General features: G+C 36.2%; 1 protein-coding gene across 1 annotated transcript; it reads right to left on the reverse strand.

The window, feature by feature from the left end:
• Nucleotides 1–7,780: 7,780 nt before the first annotated feature.
• On the reverse strand, nucleotides 7,781–8,125 carry LOC149131509 (protein CFDP2-like). The gene has a single exon (XM_089339505.1). It carries the CDS (start codon nucleotides 8,123–8,125, stop codon nucleotides 7,781–7,783), a length of 345 nt encoding a protein of 114 aa, XP_089195631.1.
• Nucleotides 8,126–16,380: the final 8,255 nt, after the last annotated feature.

A 16,380-nucleotide genomic window follows, 5' to 3' on the forward strand; every position in this document is an offset into this window, starting at 1 on the left:
ACTTCATGTCTGGGGGATCCTTTGAAGAAATAGATAGCTTCTGTTACTTAGGTGACCAAGTTAGCAGTGGAGGAGGATGCTCTGAAAGTAGCTGCTAGAATGAGAAGCAGCTGGGCAAAGTTCAGTGAGCTATTACTTTTGTTGGTATCAAAGGATTTCTCCCTCTACATGAACGGCAGATTGTACAATGCTTCTGCACAAACATCTATACTATGTGGAAGTGAAACATGGGCTGTGACTGCAGAGGACATGCAAAGGCTTGAAATAAATGAAACCAGCATGTTTCATTGAATGTGCAATGACAGTATGCATGTATGACAAAGTGTAAATGTGTAGAGAGAAAAATTGGGTATAAGAGGCATCAGATGTCATGTGCAAGAGAGAAGACTGGACTGGTATGGCCATGCAATGTGTATGGATGAAGACAGCTGCATAAAGAAGTGTCAACCTCTAATTGTGGAGAGAAGCTGTGGAAGAGGAAGACATGGATTAAGTGGTGAGAAATGATCTTCAGATGCTGAACCTCACATAGATGACCAGGGACTGAGACTTCTGGTGATTTGCTGTGCTTAAAATGACATGTTAAGCTAAGTTAAATTGAGGCCATAAAGACATATCCATATCTCACCACCCTGTGCACAATCAGTTCCTGACAAACCTTTCCCTCACCTCGCATTTTCCCAACATTTCTCCTTCCTCCTGTGCTCACCATCTGCCATATTTCCCTCCCCTCCATCTCCCAATGTCCCCTGTTGAATTCTTTCCTAACGACCCTTCCCCTCAACATTCCACACCATTCTTGATCTTGCAAACTTACCCACCCACTGATCCTATTCAATGCTCGCTCTCGCTTCACTCATGTACACCTCCTCATCTTCTCTCTCCCTCTCCTCAATCTCTCTCCTACTAAGTTAGTCATGTATCTTCTTTACTGTAAGATTTCTGTTTCCGTCTCCTCTATTCATACACTTCTCATCTGGCTCAAAGCCACCTTCCTCAATATTACTCTGTCACTTGGTTGAGGGGCCTTGTCCTGTAAATTATTTGGTGTCCTCACTGTTGCTGCTGGTACTACAGACACAGCATCCAATCCACTCTGTAAGTGGTTGGCATTAAGGAAGGACATCCAGCCATAAAACCCATGCCAAAGCAGACAGAGCATAGTGCAACCATCCAATTCATTCCACCATTGAAAACAGATGTTAAATGGTGTTGATGATAATGTATATGTAAAAAAAACACTGATGAAAAAAAAAAAAATAACTATGAATAGGAAGAAAGAGATCCTTGTAAGTATGGAGAAGTGGACATTAAAATGACATATTTTTATTACCTGAAGAATGTCACATAGTGACAGTCTCTCTGTCTTTCTCACACAAACACACAAACACACATGCACATTCATTCTATCTCAAAATGTACTGAATCATCCAATTTTGCTTTCTTTTGCTGCTTCTTGTTTCATTACTACTTGGCCACTACTGAGTTTATAGCAACTTAAATCCACCCACAAACTTGTGTATATATTCTTTGCTTACTTGCAACCCTTTGTGTACACTCGTATCTGAAAAAAAAAATGAAAGGAAAAGTACGTTTGTTCAGTACACCATTTTCTCCAGCCCAAATATGTCTTTAGCTTCCTAAACTTGCTTTGTTTTATCTTCTTGGGATCTATGTTCATGGACACTTTTACTATCATGGACGTTTACCATCTCAGTTGTTTTGTTTTCTGATTTCATTTTTTACCCAATAATGCCATTGACATTGCAGTCTTGCTTAATTTTTCTGCTACACCCTCCAGCGCTACATCCTCAACACATTCAGTCATACACTTACACAACCTCATATTACCAGCTAATAATCACATACACATGCACACAATCTCACACTAACCTTTACCATCACATTTACACACTGACATATATCTGTCCACTCAAATACACCTGCCAAGCACATACATACACTGTCCTCCATATACTTATGATCAAGTACATACACACATTGATAGATATTCCTACACATCAACACCCACTTTGCAAAGCAGCATACCCCATAGTCTTTTAGCCCATCACTTTTCCTTGAGTCCTTTCCATCAATTCTCTTTTTCACTCATTCACTTATTCTCATTTTGCTCCTATTCTTTGTTTCTCCTTCATTTAGTTTACTCCCTGAACAAGAATTAACACCAAAAACATAATGAAGCTTCAAACTCATTTCAAGTGTTAAACTAATTCTATAGTTTTGGTACTTTGTTCTTTCTGAGTTGTTTTTTAAACTGTTTTTGATTTCTATGCATGTGTATAATTTGCAATGCTAGTGAGGATTGATATATATCTTTCATCTTTCACTTGTTTTAGACGTTTGACTGTGGTCATGCTGGGGCAGGACTTGTTTTTTTAGACCTGGTACTTATTCTATCAGTCTCTTTTGTCAAATTGCTAAGTTATGGGGACATAAACACACCATCACTGGTTGTCAAGTGGTGGTGGGAGGACCAACACACACACACACACACACACACACACACCTATGTATATATATATATACATATATACACCAAGAGAGTTAGGAGTTGAGGATCCAACCCACTAAAGGATAATATCTATACAATTTACTGCTGGGAGGGTACCCAATTATTGTTACACTAGTGTTATACCAGGTACAATAAGTGGGTGTGGGTAAAAGGGGGTTATTTTACCCTAAATTTATATAGCAATAAGAAAATGGAGGGGAATATGAGGTACTCATCAACTTGCAGACACTGTATTCCGTTGATTAATCTGCTGATTTTATAACTAAATTGACAAAAAATACAATATACAGACACTTATGACTTACCAAATGTCCTTTAAATTTGAAATCTTAATTGTTGATATGATATGTATTTCCAAGCAATCTTTCAGGCTCTGTTTTTAAACACACACACACACACACACACACAGACACACACACACACACACACACACACGTTTGAACATACACACACACATGATAGCCTCACACGCATACAAAGCACACATCACTGCACACAATGCATGCACTGAGTTACTTATACACATACACACACGCTTCCACACACATACACACAGGCTCACATAATTTTAAGCTTGCCCACACATACATCTTAATGCATTCTTGCCTCCATATACATTCATGCACTCCATTCTTACATACACAGACATAGTTCAGCTGGGTCACCATTATTATTTCTCTTTCATTCTACCTATTTCTCCCAATCATTTCATCATTTTAAACTGTTAATCCAAACACATTTTTTTCTCTCTCCATTTTTACGGTGGTAAGCTGGCAGAAACATTAGCATGCCAGGCAAAATGCAGTGCAGTATTTTGTCTGTCTTTACATTCTGAGTTCAAATTCCGCCAAGGTCAACTTTGCCTTTCATCATCCTTTCGGAGTCAATAAATTAAGTACCAGTTGCGTACTGGTGTCGATCTAATTGACTGGCCCCCTCTCTCAAAATTTTGGGCCTTATGCCTAGAGTAGAAAAAATTCTCTCTCCATTTTTTCCCCTCTCAACCCTTTCTGTTGAAGAGAATAGGCTCAAAGTGTCAAAGATTTTTCCAATCTTCCTGAGTGTCAAACTAACACACCTATTTGTTGTCCCCTCACCAGTCTTCGTCCTTTGCTTTCTGTAAATTTGAACTATATATATATATATATATATATATATATATATATATATATATATATAATATTAGGGACAAAATCCAAAATTACAGGTAAAAACTCAATTAAAATCAATTTATAAAAAATTTAAATTAAATTGAGCTTTATAGATTAAAATATATATGAAATATATAGTTTTCGGGAAAATAAACAAGTTTCAAGAACTCATCGATGAAAATCCACTATCACATATAGAAAAATTAATAATTCGTTCAAATTGTATTTAAAACAATGATATTTTAAAACAATGATAATTTATGTAAGCTGGTTTTTGTATTTGTGCTTGTGCGGGTGGCACATAAAAGACACCATTTCGAGCGTGGCCGTTTTCGTGCGGGTGACACGTAAAAGCACCCACTACACTCTCTGAGTGGTTGGCATTAGGAAGGGCATCCAGCTGTAGAAACTCTGCCAAATCAGACTGGAGCCTGGTGTTGCCATCCGGTTTCACCAGTCCTCAGTCAAATCGTCCAACCCATGCTAGCATGGAAAGCGGACGTTAAACGATGATGATGATGATGATGATGTTAGCATATATTATAATGGATGAAGGGATGATTATTGAATGTTTATTATTTTGATATTTTTAATAATTTTTCTATCTTTATGAAATAAGTATTTCATATAAATTCATTTGGTACTTATTGTCGGTTGATATATATATTTATTTATTTTAATTATTGACCTGACGATTAGCTATATTTTTGAATAGAATTTATTTTTGATAATTTCAATTGATTTTAATCGATTTAAATTTCCTTTCTATTTGAAAATTAGTTATGAAACACGTGTAGTCATTTTATTATCTTTATCTTATGATATTTACTTTGTTTTATATTATACTCATTTATTGTGCTTTTAATTATTAATTTTTCTATATGTGATAGTGGATTTTCATCGATGAGTTCTTGAAACTGGGTTATTTTCCCTAAAACTATATATTTTATATATATATATATATATATATATATATATATATACACATGCATACATACTTTATTAAAAAGCAGCAAAAATATCACAAAAACTGTTACTCAGAGTTTCATGTTCCCGTTCGTCGGACAGTTTTGTTTAGAATGGAATAAAAATAAGGTTATAAGCAAACATATACAATTAGTTTAATGGATACACATTTGAAAATGGTTTTGTTTCATTGGTCCTTTCAACTAATGGTCTTTACAATGACCAGTTGCATGCAATGAACAAAATTCAGTATAAAATCATCTTATAAAATTGAAGAAGATCTTAAATCGAAGATAGCTTATAAAGAAGGACAGAGTCTAAATATCCAGTGTAAATAATTATTTATAAAATATTAATCAATTAATACATTAAAAGTTATATCCGTTAAAAAAAAATTTCACATTGGATTACATATAGATTTAGCAGTATATGCACATACCAAACCATCTGTAATATACATTTATACACTAAAACATATAGACGCATGTACATAACTACATACATATGCAGACATATATAGGAAAGACATAAATATATATACAAATGCATATATATATATATATATATATATATATATATATATATATATATATATACGCACACATACATGTGCATAAAATCTCCTGGCATATGCTTATACAAGTTAGTTGTTACAGGTGAAAGAAAGAGAAGGAAAAATCAGAAAATATTAAGTATGGGGAGAAGGAAGAAAACAGTGGAGAAGAAGAAAAAGAAAATAAAAGAAAGAAAACAGAGAACTAGCGACAGAAAGGGAAAAAATAGATAGAGGGAGAGAGTGCTACATATGATGTTCAAAAGTAACCAACAATGTTTGGATACTTCATATATATATACTTTATTAAAAAAGCAGTAAAAATATTACAAAAACTCAGAGTTTCACGTTCCCGTTTGTTGGACAGTTTTGTTTAGAATGGAACAAAATAGGGTTATATGCATACATATCCGATTACTTTGATAGCTACGCATTTGAAAATGGTTTTGTTTCATTGATCCTTTCAACTAATGGTCCTTTCAATAACTGGTTGCATGAAATTACAATTGCAGTTTAAAATCATACTATTATAAAAATTGAAGAAAATCTTGAATCAAAAATAGCTTATGTAGGAGGAAAAAGACCTGAATACCCAGGGCAAATAATTAGAGTTTAATAATAATAAATTTAAATAAATTAAAAGATATATCTGTTTAAAAAAAACTTTCACAAAGAACTAACATCTTAAAATGCATATGCATTTAGCAATACATACATATACCAAACAACCTATATATACACATATATACTAAACATACAGGCATTGGTATATGGGTACATATATATACAGACAAATATAAGCAATAGATGAATATATATAAATGCATATATATATGTATCCACTTACACATACGCATGCGCATAATACCTTCTGGTGTATGCTTATACAATTTAGTTGTTACAGGCGAGAGAAAGAAAATCAGAGAATAACAAGTAGTGGGAGAAAGAAAAAAAGGAAAAGAAGAAAAAGAAACAAATTACAAAGAGAAAGAGAAAAAATAGAGAGGTAAAGATTAAGATGACTTGGAAGTTGGTGTTCCTAAAAAGTTTCAAACAAATGATAGATACTTTATTCAGCTTGCAAACGCACATATATAAAACAACATGCATATCTACATAAATACAAACATACAAATACACACACATATAGACATGCATACAAATATACAAATAAATATATATGTAAATATATATATATATATATATATATATATATATATATATATATACATACATACATACATGCATACATACATACATACATACATACATACATACATACACATATATAAATATATAGACATATCTTCACATCAAGATAAATATATGCACCATAACATTTGTACGTTTATAAACATGTAAAAAACTGTCTGATATATAGAATAGAATATTAAAATAAGGAAATCGTAAAATAAATTAATATAACATAATCAAATGTAATATAAAATAAATATATAAATTTAAAATATAAAATTTGGATTTATAAAAAAGAGTGAAAAATAAACCTTGACAAAACTTAAAAGAGTTGAAGGTTTTCTTAAAAGTTGAATCTAAAATATAAAATGTGAAGTCAAAAGATGTACTAGCATTGTAATACAAAAATACCTATATGTAAGGTGTAAAGCTAAATTCAAATGCGAAAGTCAAGATTTTCTGAAAGTCAAAAAGTTTTACCCATATGGTATTTTTTTGGTTGACATTTTAAATCTCGCAGCATGCCTGCAGGAATTTAAGAGCTTGCGTCTCTACTTCAATGCATGTTTCTCCTGGAACAGGATGAAGAACTTTTCTGCGAAGCAAAGATTACATTTCATAAGTCTTCTATAAGCTCCAGGCTTGTATAATGGTGCTTTTTCCAAAATTGTCCAGCTGATATTAAAGGATGGGTGTCATTCTTCTTCAGTTGCCACATGTTTTGCAAGAATTGCTGTTCTGTTCTTGGGGTATCGAAAAGAATTTCGGTGGGAATAAAGCCGAGTCTTGAATGAATTTTCTGAAGCCACTGTGTAAGTTTTATATTCTTGTGAGCCATCTACTTGCACTTTAGCTCTGTAAACAATTTTTTTTTTTCAAGACATTTACCTTCTAATGGACAGCAAGTCTTATCTTTGAAATTGCAGTTCCTCAGATTAGATTTGACACTGTGGTTGTTTATAATAATTTTTGTGTTATGCTGATTAATAAAAGAGGCGAGGTTTTTGCAACAAGAATAGCTAGCCTTATCTGGAGTAGATAAACAGCTGACAACTGATGAAGGGTCGTTCTTTGTGTTGCCTCAACTCCAACATTGTAAATAGTGGTCTTAAACTGATCCCAAGTTCCATCAAATTCCGCTTCTCCAATAGCATTTCTAAAATTCGCCTGCACCTTAGAGTCCCTTAATTTCAATACATCAGTGCATTTAGGGATTTTTATTCCTCCAGATCTTATTCTATGCATAATGCGGAGTTTCAATTTACTGTGTATGAGCATATGGTCAGTCTCACATTCTGCACCTCGCATGACTCGGACAGTGCAAACATCTGGAAGGTCTTGTTTCCTGGTGATAAGGTAATCAAGAATATGCCCATGTTTGGATCATGGATGCATCCAGGTAGCTTTATGGTTATCCTTCTGATGAAAAACAGTGTTGCAGATGATGAGATCAAGTTCAGTGTAGAGCTGAAGAAGATGGAGACCTTTAGCGTTCATTTTGCCCAAACCATGTCTCCCTAGTGCATCCCAGATCTCATAATCACATCCAACACAGGTGTTGAAATCGCCAAAAAGGAGAATCTTATCTGCATTTGGAATCAAAATCATAACCGATCTGAGATCCTCATAGAAAGCCATAATAGATTCACCGCTGCTGTCAAGAGTAGGAGCATAAACAGAAATAACAGTCATAAAACGATTGCATGATAGAGGAACTTGAAGATACATAATCCTATCACTGAAACCATTAGGTTGTTCTATTTTGTGGGTTAACTCAGTACGAATGGCAAAGCTAACACCCCCCTACTTGTTTTTCACCCTTTGGTTTATTCTTCCAAAAGAAAGTGTATCCAGCACCTGTTTCTGTCAATTGATCTTCATCACTCAACTGAGTTTCAGAGAGTGCAGCAATGTCAATGTTATACTGAGCCAACTCCTTGGCTATTATGCCAGTTCGTCATTCAGGGTTACTTGACCCTTCACGATCAAGAAGTGTCCTGACATTCCATACACCTACCCATAATCTATATTTCTTGCTTGCATGTTTTCTCTTTGTATTCCTCCTGTTGTAGTGAACAGCCATCAACTGCAGGTTGCTAACCGGCTTAATGGTAGAACAGGCATTTGTTTGGGTCACCTTTTCTGGACCTTTCTCAGATTTCTGGATGAGCAGTGTTACCCTAAAGAGGGCTGCTCAGACGTTCTCGACCTCACCGAGACATGCTGTTGTTCTTTCAACAATGCAGCGACATTAAATGGGCCCTGAGCCACCCACATGCAGATTTGTGAATATGGGCTCCCAGCCCGTTAACTCTGCACATGTCGCCACTATTCCATCACCGTGGGACTTGAAGAGATATCTGCTCATTTAAAGATCAATGCCACACGCTTGTACGACACGTATAGCACCGACTCCTCCCCCAAAATCTGATATCCAGTGACAAACCAAAGCAAGATGACTGGGTGATTATGAAGGTCACATGTTTTATTATCCCAGAGTTTAACCTCTCCAGTGGTTTTATATCAGAGTGTCCTTCTCCCAGTCTCTGCTCAACCAAAGGCTAACTGCAAGACAGTAGTGAAGGTTTTGAATTCAGAGTTACCTTCTCCAAGACAGATTGCCTTCCCCACGGCTTTATTAAACCTAGGAGTTCCATCTACCCCTTTAACTACATCCACAAATACACACAAATCAAATAAAATAAAAGAAGTAAAAATACAAATATATATATATAAAATATCAGTTCCTTGAAAGATGAAGAAAAAAACACGTACACGCAATATACATACATATAATCAAGAATTAAAAATGTAAACAAATATATATACACATACACATGCCCAACATACACCCACAGTTCACCACACCAAACATGCACCTGGCACACACATCCACAATTCAGCCAACTATATACATATGTACATATAATAATTGGATAGCTGTTGACTCTTACAGGTCTTTTTACAGGTCTTGTTTTTAGTCTTGCAAGGTGTCCAATACACACTCTCCTCACAAAGTGGAATTGGTGGGGGAGCCGGTTTAGTCACAGACAACCCGACCATGTGACAGGTAGTACTGGGTTACACAGTACTAGTAGCATAAACGACCTCACACACACACACACACACACACACACACACACACGATTTAAAATAGGATAAAATCTTTATAAGACTTTATCAAGTAGTTGGCATGAAAAACCTCATAAGGGAAAAATTATAATTATTCCCTTTAAATATATTTATTTATATTAAGGGCATTACAACACATAAAGGCCTCACGGTATGAGGGAATCATAAAATCAAAATTACCATAATATATATATATATATATGGATCTTTTTTAAAACGGGGGCCACATTTTTCATTAACGAAACACTTTGAAACTTGGAACACTGGTAGAATGTGTCATATAAAACATCTTTTTCTTTTAGTCTTCTTAAAAAAAAAAGAAATCCATAAATTATTCCATGTTAAAGTTGTCGTATTTCTGTAATTTCAACCAATCACTGACGTCCATTCAGCCGATATACATTAAGTGCCGACTACATAAACAAACGATTCTGAAACAATTAACCCTAACCCTAACCCTAACTCTAACCCTAACCCTAACCCTAGGGTTAGGGTTAGGGTTAGGGTTAGGGTTAAAGCAAATTTAAAATGAAAAAAGCAAATAAAACGAAGGTATGGAGATTAAATACGCTTTACATCGCTTAATGAGCCATAGGAGTAAAGGTAAACAACTGAATACTTGTCAGTGATTGGTTGAAATTATCGAAATAAGACAATTTTTTACATGAAATAAATTCGAATACAAAAATATTTTTCTGTTCTATAACACAAAATAGATAAGTATACGAAGTTTGAAAGTTTTTCGGTACCAAAAACACTACGTAAAACATTAATGAAAAATGTGGCCCCCGTTTTAAAAAAGATCCTTATATATATATATATATATATATATATATATATATATATATCAGATTGGAGCCTGGTGTAGCCATCTGGTTCACCAGTCCTCAGTCAAATCGTCCAATCCATGCTAGCATAGAAAGCGGACATTAAACGATGATGATGATGATGATATCTATATCTATATATATATATATATATATATATATATATATATATATAGTTAAAGCAATTAAGGCTATGAAGACAGGGAAAGCCCCTGGCCTATCAGGAATCCCTGCTGAGATGCTTAAAATATCTGGTGGAGTAGGATATGGCCTAGTCACTCATATACTCAATCAGGTCCATGAAGGAGTCATACTCAATGGTTGGTGTAGCAGCTACAAAGGCGAAGGTGATGTTTTAGACAGAAATAATTACAGAGGCATCAAATTGCTGGACCAGGTGATGAAAGTCACGGAAAGGGTCATAGCTCAATTAATTAGGAAGAGAGTTAGTGTAGATGAGATGCTGTTCAGATTTGTGCCAGGCAGTAGCTTGACTGATGTTAAATTCCTGGTTAGACAACTGTAGGAAAAGTATTTAGCCAAAAATGAACCTCTACAGCTGGTCCCTTGCTCCCTTATCTGGTGCATAAACTAGGGATAGTTGAGTGGTTAGTGAGAACTATACAAGCCATGTACAGGGATGCTGCTGGTAAGGTGAAGATTGGCATTGAGTATAGCAATGAATTCAGTATACAGATAGTTTACCAAGGATTAGTTCTCACCCACAACTTGTTTATCTTAGTCCTCCAGGCCTTAACAGAGGAATTTAAGACCATCTGTCCCTGAGAGCTGATGACCTTGTTCTTATACCTGATTCACTTCCTGATCTAGAGAAGAAATTTCAAGTGTGGAAAGTCTGTTGTATAAAGAAGTGCTGAGCTCTGATTGTGGAGGGTACCTGTGGAAGGGGTAGACCCAGGAAGACATGGGATGAAGTGGTGAGGAAAGATCTTTGGATACTGGGTCTCACTGAGGAAATGACAAGGGACCAGGAGACGTCATGATTTGCTGTACTTGATAAGATGCATCAAGCTAAGTAAAGCCCCTGTCCTCCACACATACAGGCTTCTTCTTTCAGGTGCTCGTGCCATATAAAAAGCACTCATGCTGGTGCTGCATAAATGCACCTGTGCTAGTGGCACATAAAAAGCACCTGGCACACTCTGTTAAATGGTTGATATCTGGAAGAGCATCCAGCCATGGAAACCATGTCACAACAGACAATTGGAGTCTGGACAACTCCCAGCTGGTCAAACTGTCCAACCCATGCCAGCATGGAAAGCAGACATTAAACGATGATATATATATATATATATATATATATATATATATATATATATATATATATATATATATATATATATATATATATATATATATATATTTATGACACAGAAGAGATCTTACTTGTGTGTACGTGAGTTTCTGTGTCTGATGTAATATAATCTCAATTACTTTATTGATAATCAATAAAAACATTCAAAAGAAAATAATACTAATTTCCAAATGTATTCAATTCTTTTAGGTTTACTTATCAAAGAATGATATCTGCAGCTGCGTCAGTCAGTGCATATATACCACATAAACATCTCTGTCTTTCTCACTTCATCATCATCATCGTTTTAAACTCTGATTTTTCTAGGTGTTGAACAAAGGTTATTGAGGTAGATTTTCTGTGGCTAGATAGCTTTTCTGTTGCCAACCTTACCTGTTTCCCAGCAAGGTAATATTTCGCTATGGCCAGACATGATTTCATGGGAGATTGGCAATGAGTGACATTCATTTGCAACAATCATGCAATGTCAAGACAAAGAGAAACAAACATACACACACCCACACATATACACACATCCTCATCATCATTTAACATCTGTTTCCCATCTGGTATGGGTTGGACGGTTTGAGAGGAACCAGTAGGACTAAAGGCTGCACTAAACCCTGCTGTCTACTTTGGCATGGTTTCTATGGCTGGATGTCCAAACCATTTTTCATAAGGCACATACTGCAATAAGATTACCAAGTAGCTTGCAAGACAAGATCCCTCCATCTAGGGGAGGTATTATATTGAAGGAGAGAAAAAGTAATCTTGCATGAGATGAGAAACATTGATACTTCAGGTGGAGAGAAGAGGAAAATGAGATGGTGATGATGTGATGGGGAGTAGGGCTGGGTGCCATTCACCCAAGTCCCAGGGAGGTGTATATAGTGAAGAGTGCAGGGCATTGGAGAGGGCAAATGGATGGGTAAGTTCTTCAGATTGCAAAAGGAGAATGGGAGATGGTGGGGGGATGGTAGAGGGCATAAGTAGAGGGAGGGGTATTATGAGGATACGATGGGGGAAGAGATTTGACAGGGATATACTGCATGCAAGATAGGTAAGTAAGGGAGAGTAGAAAGGGATACAGCAGGCGCTGAACATGGGTACAAGGAAGGGGATGTTGAGAAGATGAGTTATAGGGGAGGTTTCTTGGGGGACAGATTGTGTGCAGGAGTTGTCGTGGACATAAATAACATGCCTTTATGGCTTCAATTTTACTTTGTTGAGTGGGTCTTCTGAAGCACTGCAAATTGCTGTATATGTATACATGTATGTATGTACACACACACACATATGTACATGGTACGATGGCGAGCTGGCCGAATGGTTAGTATGCCAGGCAAAATGCTTAGCAGTATTTCATCTGCCGTTACATCCTTAGTTCACATTCCGCTGAGGTTGACTTTGCCTTTCATCCTTTCGGGGTTGATTAAATAAGTACCAGTTACGCACTGGGGTCGATGTAATCGACTTAATCCCTTTATCTCTCCTTGTTTGTCCCCTCTGTGTTTAGCCCCCTGTGGGCAATAAGGAAATATATATTTTTAATTTTGCACATGCGCATTGTTTGTTTTTGATTTTGTCGACTACACAGTATAGTAGGATCAGTTGGGCAACATCTGTGAGAAAAACCGCACCGTGACACAATTCACTCTGCCAGAAATTTGGAAACAACATGCTGTACTGCTTGGCATTCATACCGGAAGCTCCAATATGAACATTTCAGAGGGTTTGAGTGTCAATCTAAGGACATGTTCCAAGAGTAATAAAAATCACTAGTTATGGCGATGTTATGCCTCCATTCATCTTCCCACACAGCCTCAGACTCAACACAGAGGCCTATATCAAGTGCCTAGAGGAGGTAGTGCTGCCCTGGGTCAAGAGGGTGGCTGCTGGAAGACCCTATGTCCGGCAACAGGACTCTGCACCATGCCACACAAGCAGGAGAACCCAGTCATGTCTGTCAGACAATTTCTGCAACCACATCACCCCTAACATCTGGCCATCTAACTCCCCAGGCTGCAACCCCCTTGATTATTATGTGTAGAGCGCAGTTGAGTGAGAGACCAACAAAGCTCCTTGTAACACCAAAGATGAACTGAATGTAAGCATTATGGCAGCATTCACAAACTTAAACAAGGAGAAAGCCCAGAAGAATTGCAGGAGATTCTGAAATCGTCTGGAGGCCAGGGTTGAAGCCAATTTTATTGAATAAATATGTTCTTTAGTATTTCAAGATGTTTTTATGTAATTTCGGATCAGATTGTAGCCTGGTGCAGCCTTCTGGTTCACCAGTCCTCAGTCAAATCGTCCAACCCATGCTAGCATGGAAAGCAGATGTTAAAATCGATGATGATGATGATATATATATATATATATATATATAGATAGATAGATAGATAATACATACATATATATATAGATAGATAGATAATACATACATACATACATACATATATATATATATATATATATATATATATATATATATATATATATATAAGAGAGAGAGAGAGAGAGAGAGAGAGAGAGAGAGAGAGAGAGAGAGAGAGAGAGAGAAAGAAAGTTTACAGCAGAAATGGCATTCCAAATGCCACTGACAATGTAACAATATTTTCCTATATTATCTTCTGTATTAGACATGTGTGTGTGTGTGTGTTTACATATCTCCTCATCACCACTTAATGTCTGTTTTCCATGCTGGCATGGGTTGGGTGGTTAGACAGGATCCGACATGCCACGGAGCTTGTGTCAGGTGTCACTGTCAGCTTCAGCATACTTTCTGTGAGTGGATGCCCTTCCTAATGCCAACCACTTCACAGTATGTACTGGCTGCTTTCTTCATGACATCAACACTAGTGAGTTTGTTAAGTAACTTGCGAGACATATTAAAGGGTAAAAGATAAAAACAGGGGTGATTGTTTGGCAGAGTGTACTTTCAAGGTACAAGAGGGTGAGTAAATGAGAGTAAGGACAGTGGAGCAAAGGTAAAGGAGAAGTGGGTGGTAATTTCGTAAGAGTGTGAGAAGAAAGTAGCTGAATGTAGTGAGTGACAAATAAAAATGGGGATAAGGTTGATGATAAATATTAGTATGGAGGAGAGAGATGAGAAATAGAAGTGGATCAGGAAGGAGGAGGTGACAAGAAGTAGTACAGGGATGTGGAGAGCTGTATCATATATCTGGATAGATGAGAGAGTAAGGAGATGATATGCAGGATGTGAGAGTGTAGAGAGAGGGAGGGATGATGAACTGTGACAGAAATGGGAATCAGAGGTACATGAGTGTGGCTACAGTGAGTGGGGTGAGAAAGGTGGGGAGGAGCATCAATTACAGATATGAGAGGGTGTTGAGAATGATAGTAGATAGGAGAGATGCTAAAGTTGAGGTATGGTGGACTTATGATGTAGCTCAAAATAGAAAGAGAGAAATAACTGAATGCACAGAAAGGGAGTGATTGAGGTCATTAATTTTTACCCATGTACCTAAGCACCCAAATATTCACCAACTTGTTGGTAAAGATCTTGGCACCCAATGTTACCTCCAGGATCCAACCAATTGGTCCATACATAAATAAACAAAGTAGATGTTGGATGAAGGTCACAGAAAATAATCTTAGAGAAAGCAGAAGGACAAAGAACTGACAATAACATTAAGCACCACAACCTTTGGTAGCTTTGTGAAACTTATTGAAGACTACCACTGTTACCAATGTTTGGAAAAACGCTGTATATTGTGGAAGTAGAATATGATTGTGAAATATTTGTAGCAAGTGAATTTCATTGTATAATTCAGAGGGCAAATAGATATCACAGAAGATGACAGCTGAACCTGGTAAGAAGATAAAGGGAATAACTCTGGATATTGAAAATTAACAGAAAAAAAATAGTAGATAAAGTTCTCATTAGTGGTAGCAGAAATAGTGAGGATGCTGGAGACAAAGAACCATTGTCCAAGAAACTGACACAATCTCTTATAAAAGAATCTCTTGATAACAGCATTTTGAGCATTAGTTTGTGAATAGAAACTGATGTTTAGTAATATCATCAATGTCTTATAACCTTAAGATAACTCATTTTCCAGAATTAGCGTTAACAAGGAAACTTTTAAAATTCCATTCATTCTTCAAGTCGATTTATCCCAACCTTGCTAAATCCACAGATAATATTGATGACTGACCTGATGTTGATTCAAGGCCTTCTCACTCTCTTCAAAGTCACTACATGTTACACTGAGATGGTAAAAATAACTCAGATATCATGGTGCCTATAGCAGTAGCACCACAAAAACCTCATGACAAACACTTTTAATTATTTGGTTCCTAAATATATCAGATAGAATAAAAAAATCATCATTGCAAAGAATACTGTTACCAAAGTTAATCTATGTTTCCTATGCTTCTAAGGTCTTTCAACCTGGAGCAGTTACTCCACACATGCTTCTTTGTTCTGAAAATGATTTTGCCTTGTATCGACACAGTTTTCTGGAGCTAGTCTACCTATTTCTCTGTAACATGTCAGTTGCTATCGAATGTATGAAATAATTATTTCTACTCTAGGCACAAAGCCTTGGAAATTTTGGGGGATGGGGGACAGTCAATTACATTGACACCAGTGTATAACAGGTAGTTATTTTATCGATCCTGAAAGGATGAAAGGTAAAGTCGACCTTGGCGGAATTTGAACTCAGAACAAAGCAACGAGTGAA

Source organism: Octopus bimaculoides, chromosome 21 (assembly GCF_046866305.1).
Source record: "Octopus bimaculoides isolate indiv1 chromosome 21, ASM4686630v1, whole genome shotgun sequence".
Lineage (NCBI taxonomy): Eukaryota > Metazoa > Mollusca > Cephalopoda > Octopoda > Octopodidae > Octopus > Octopus bimaculoides.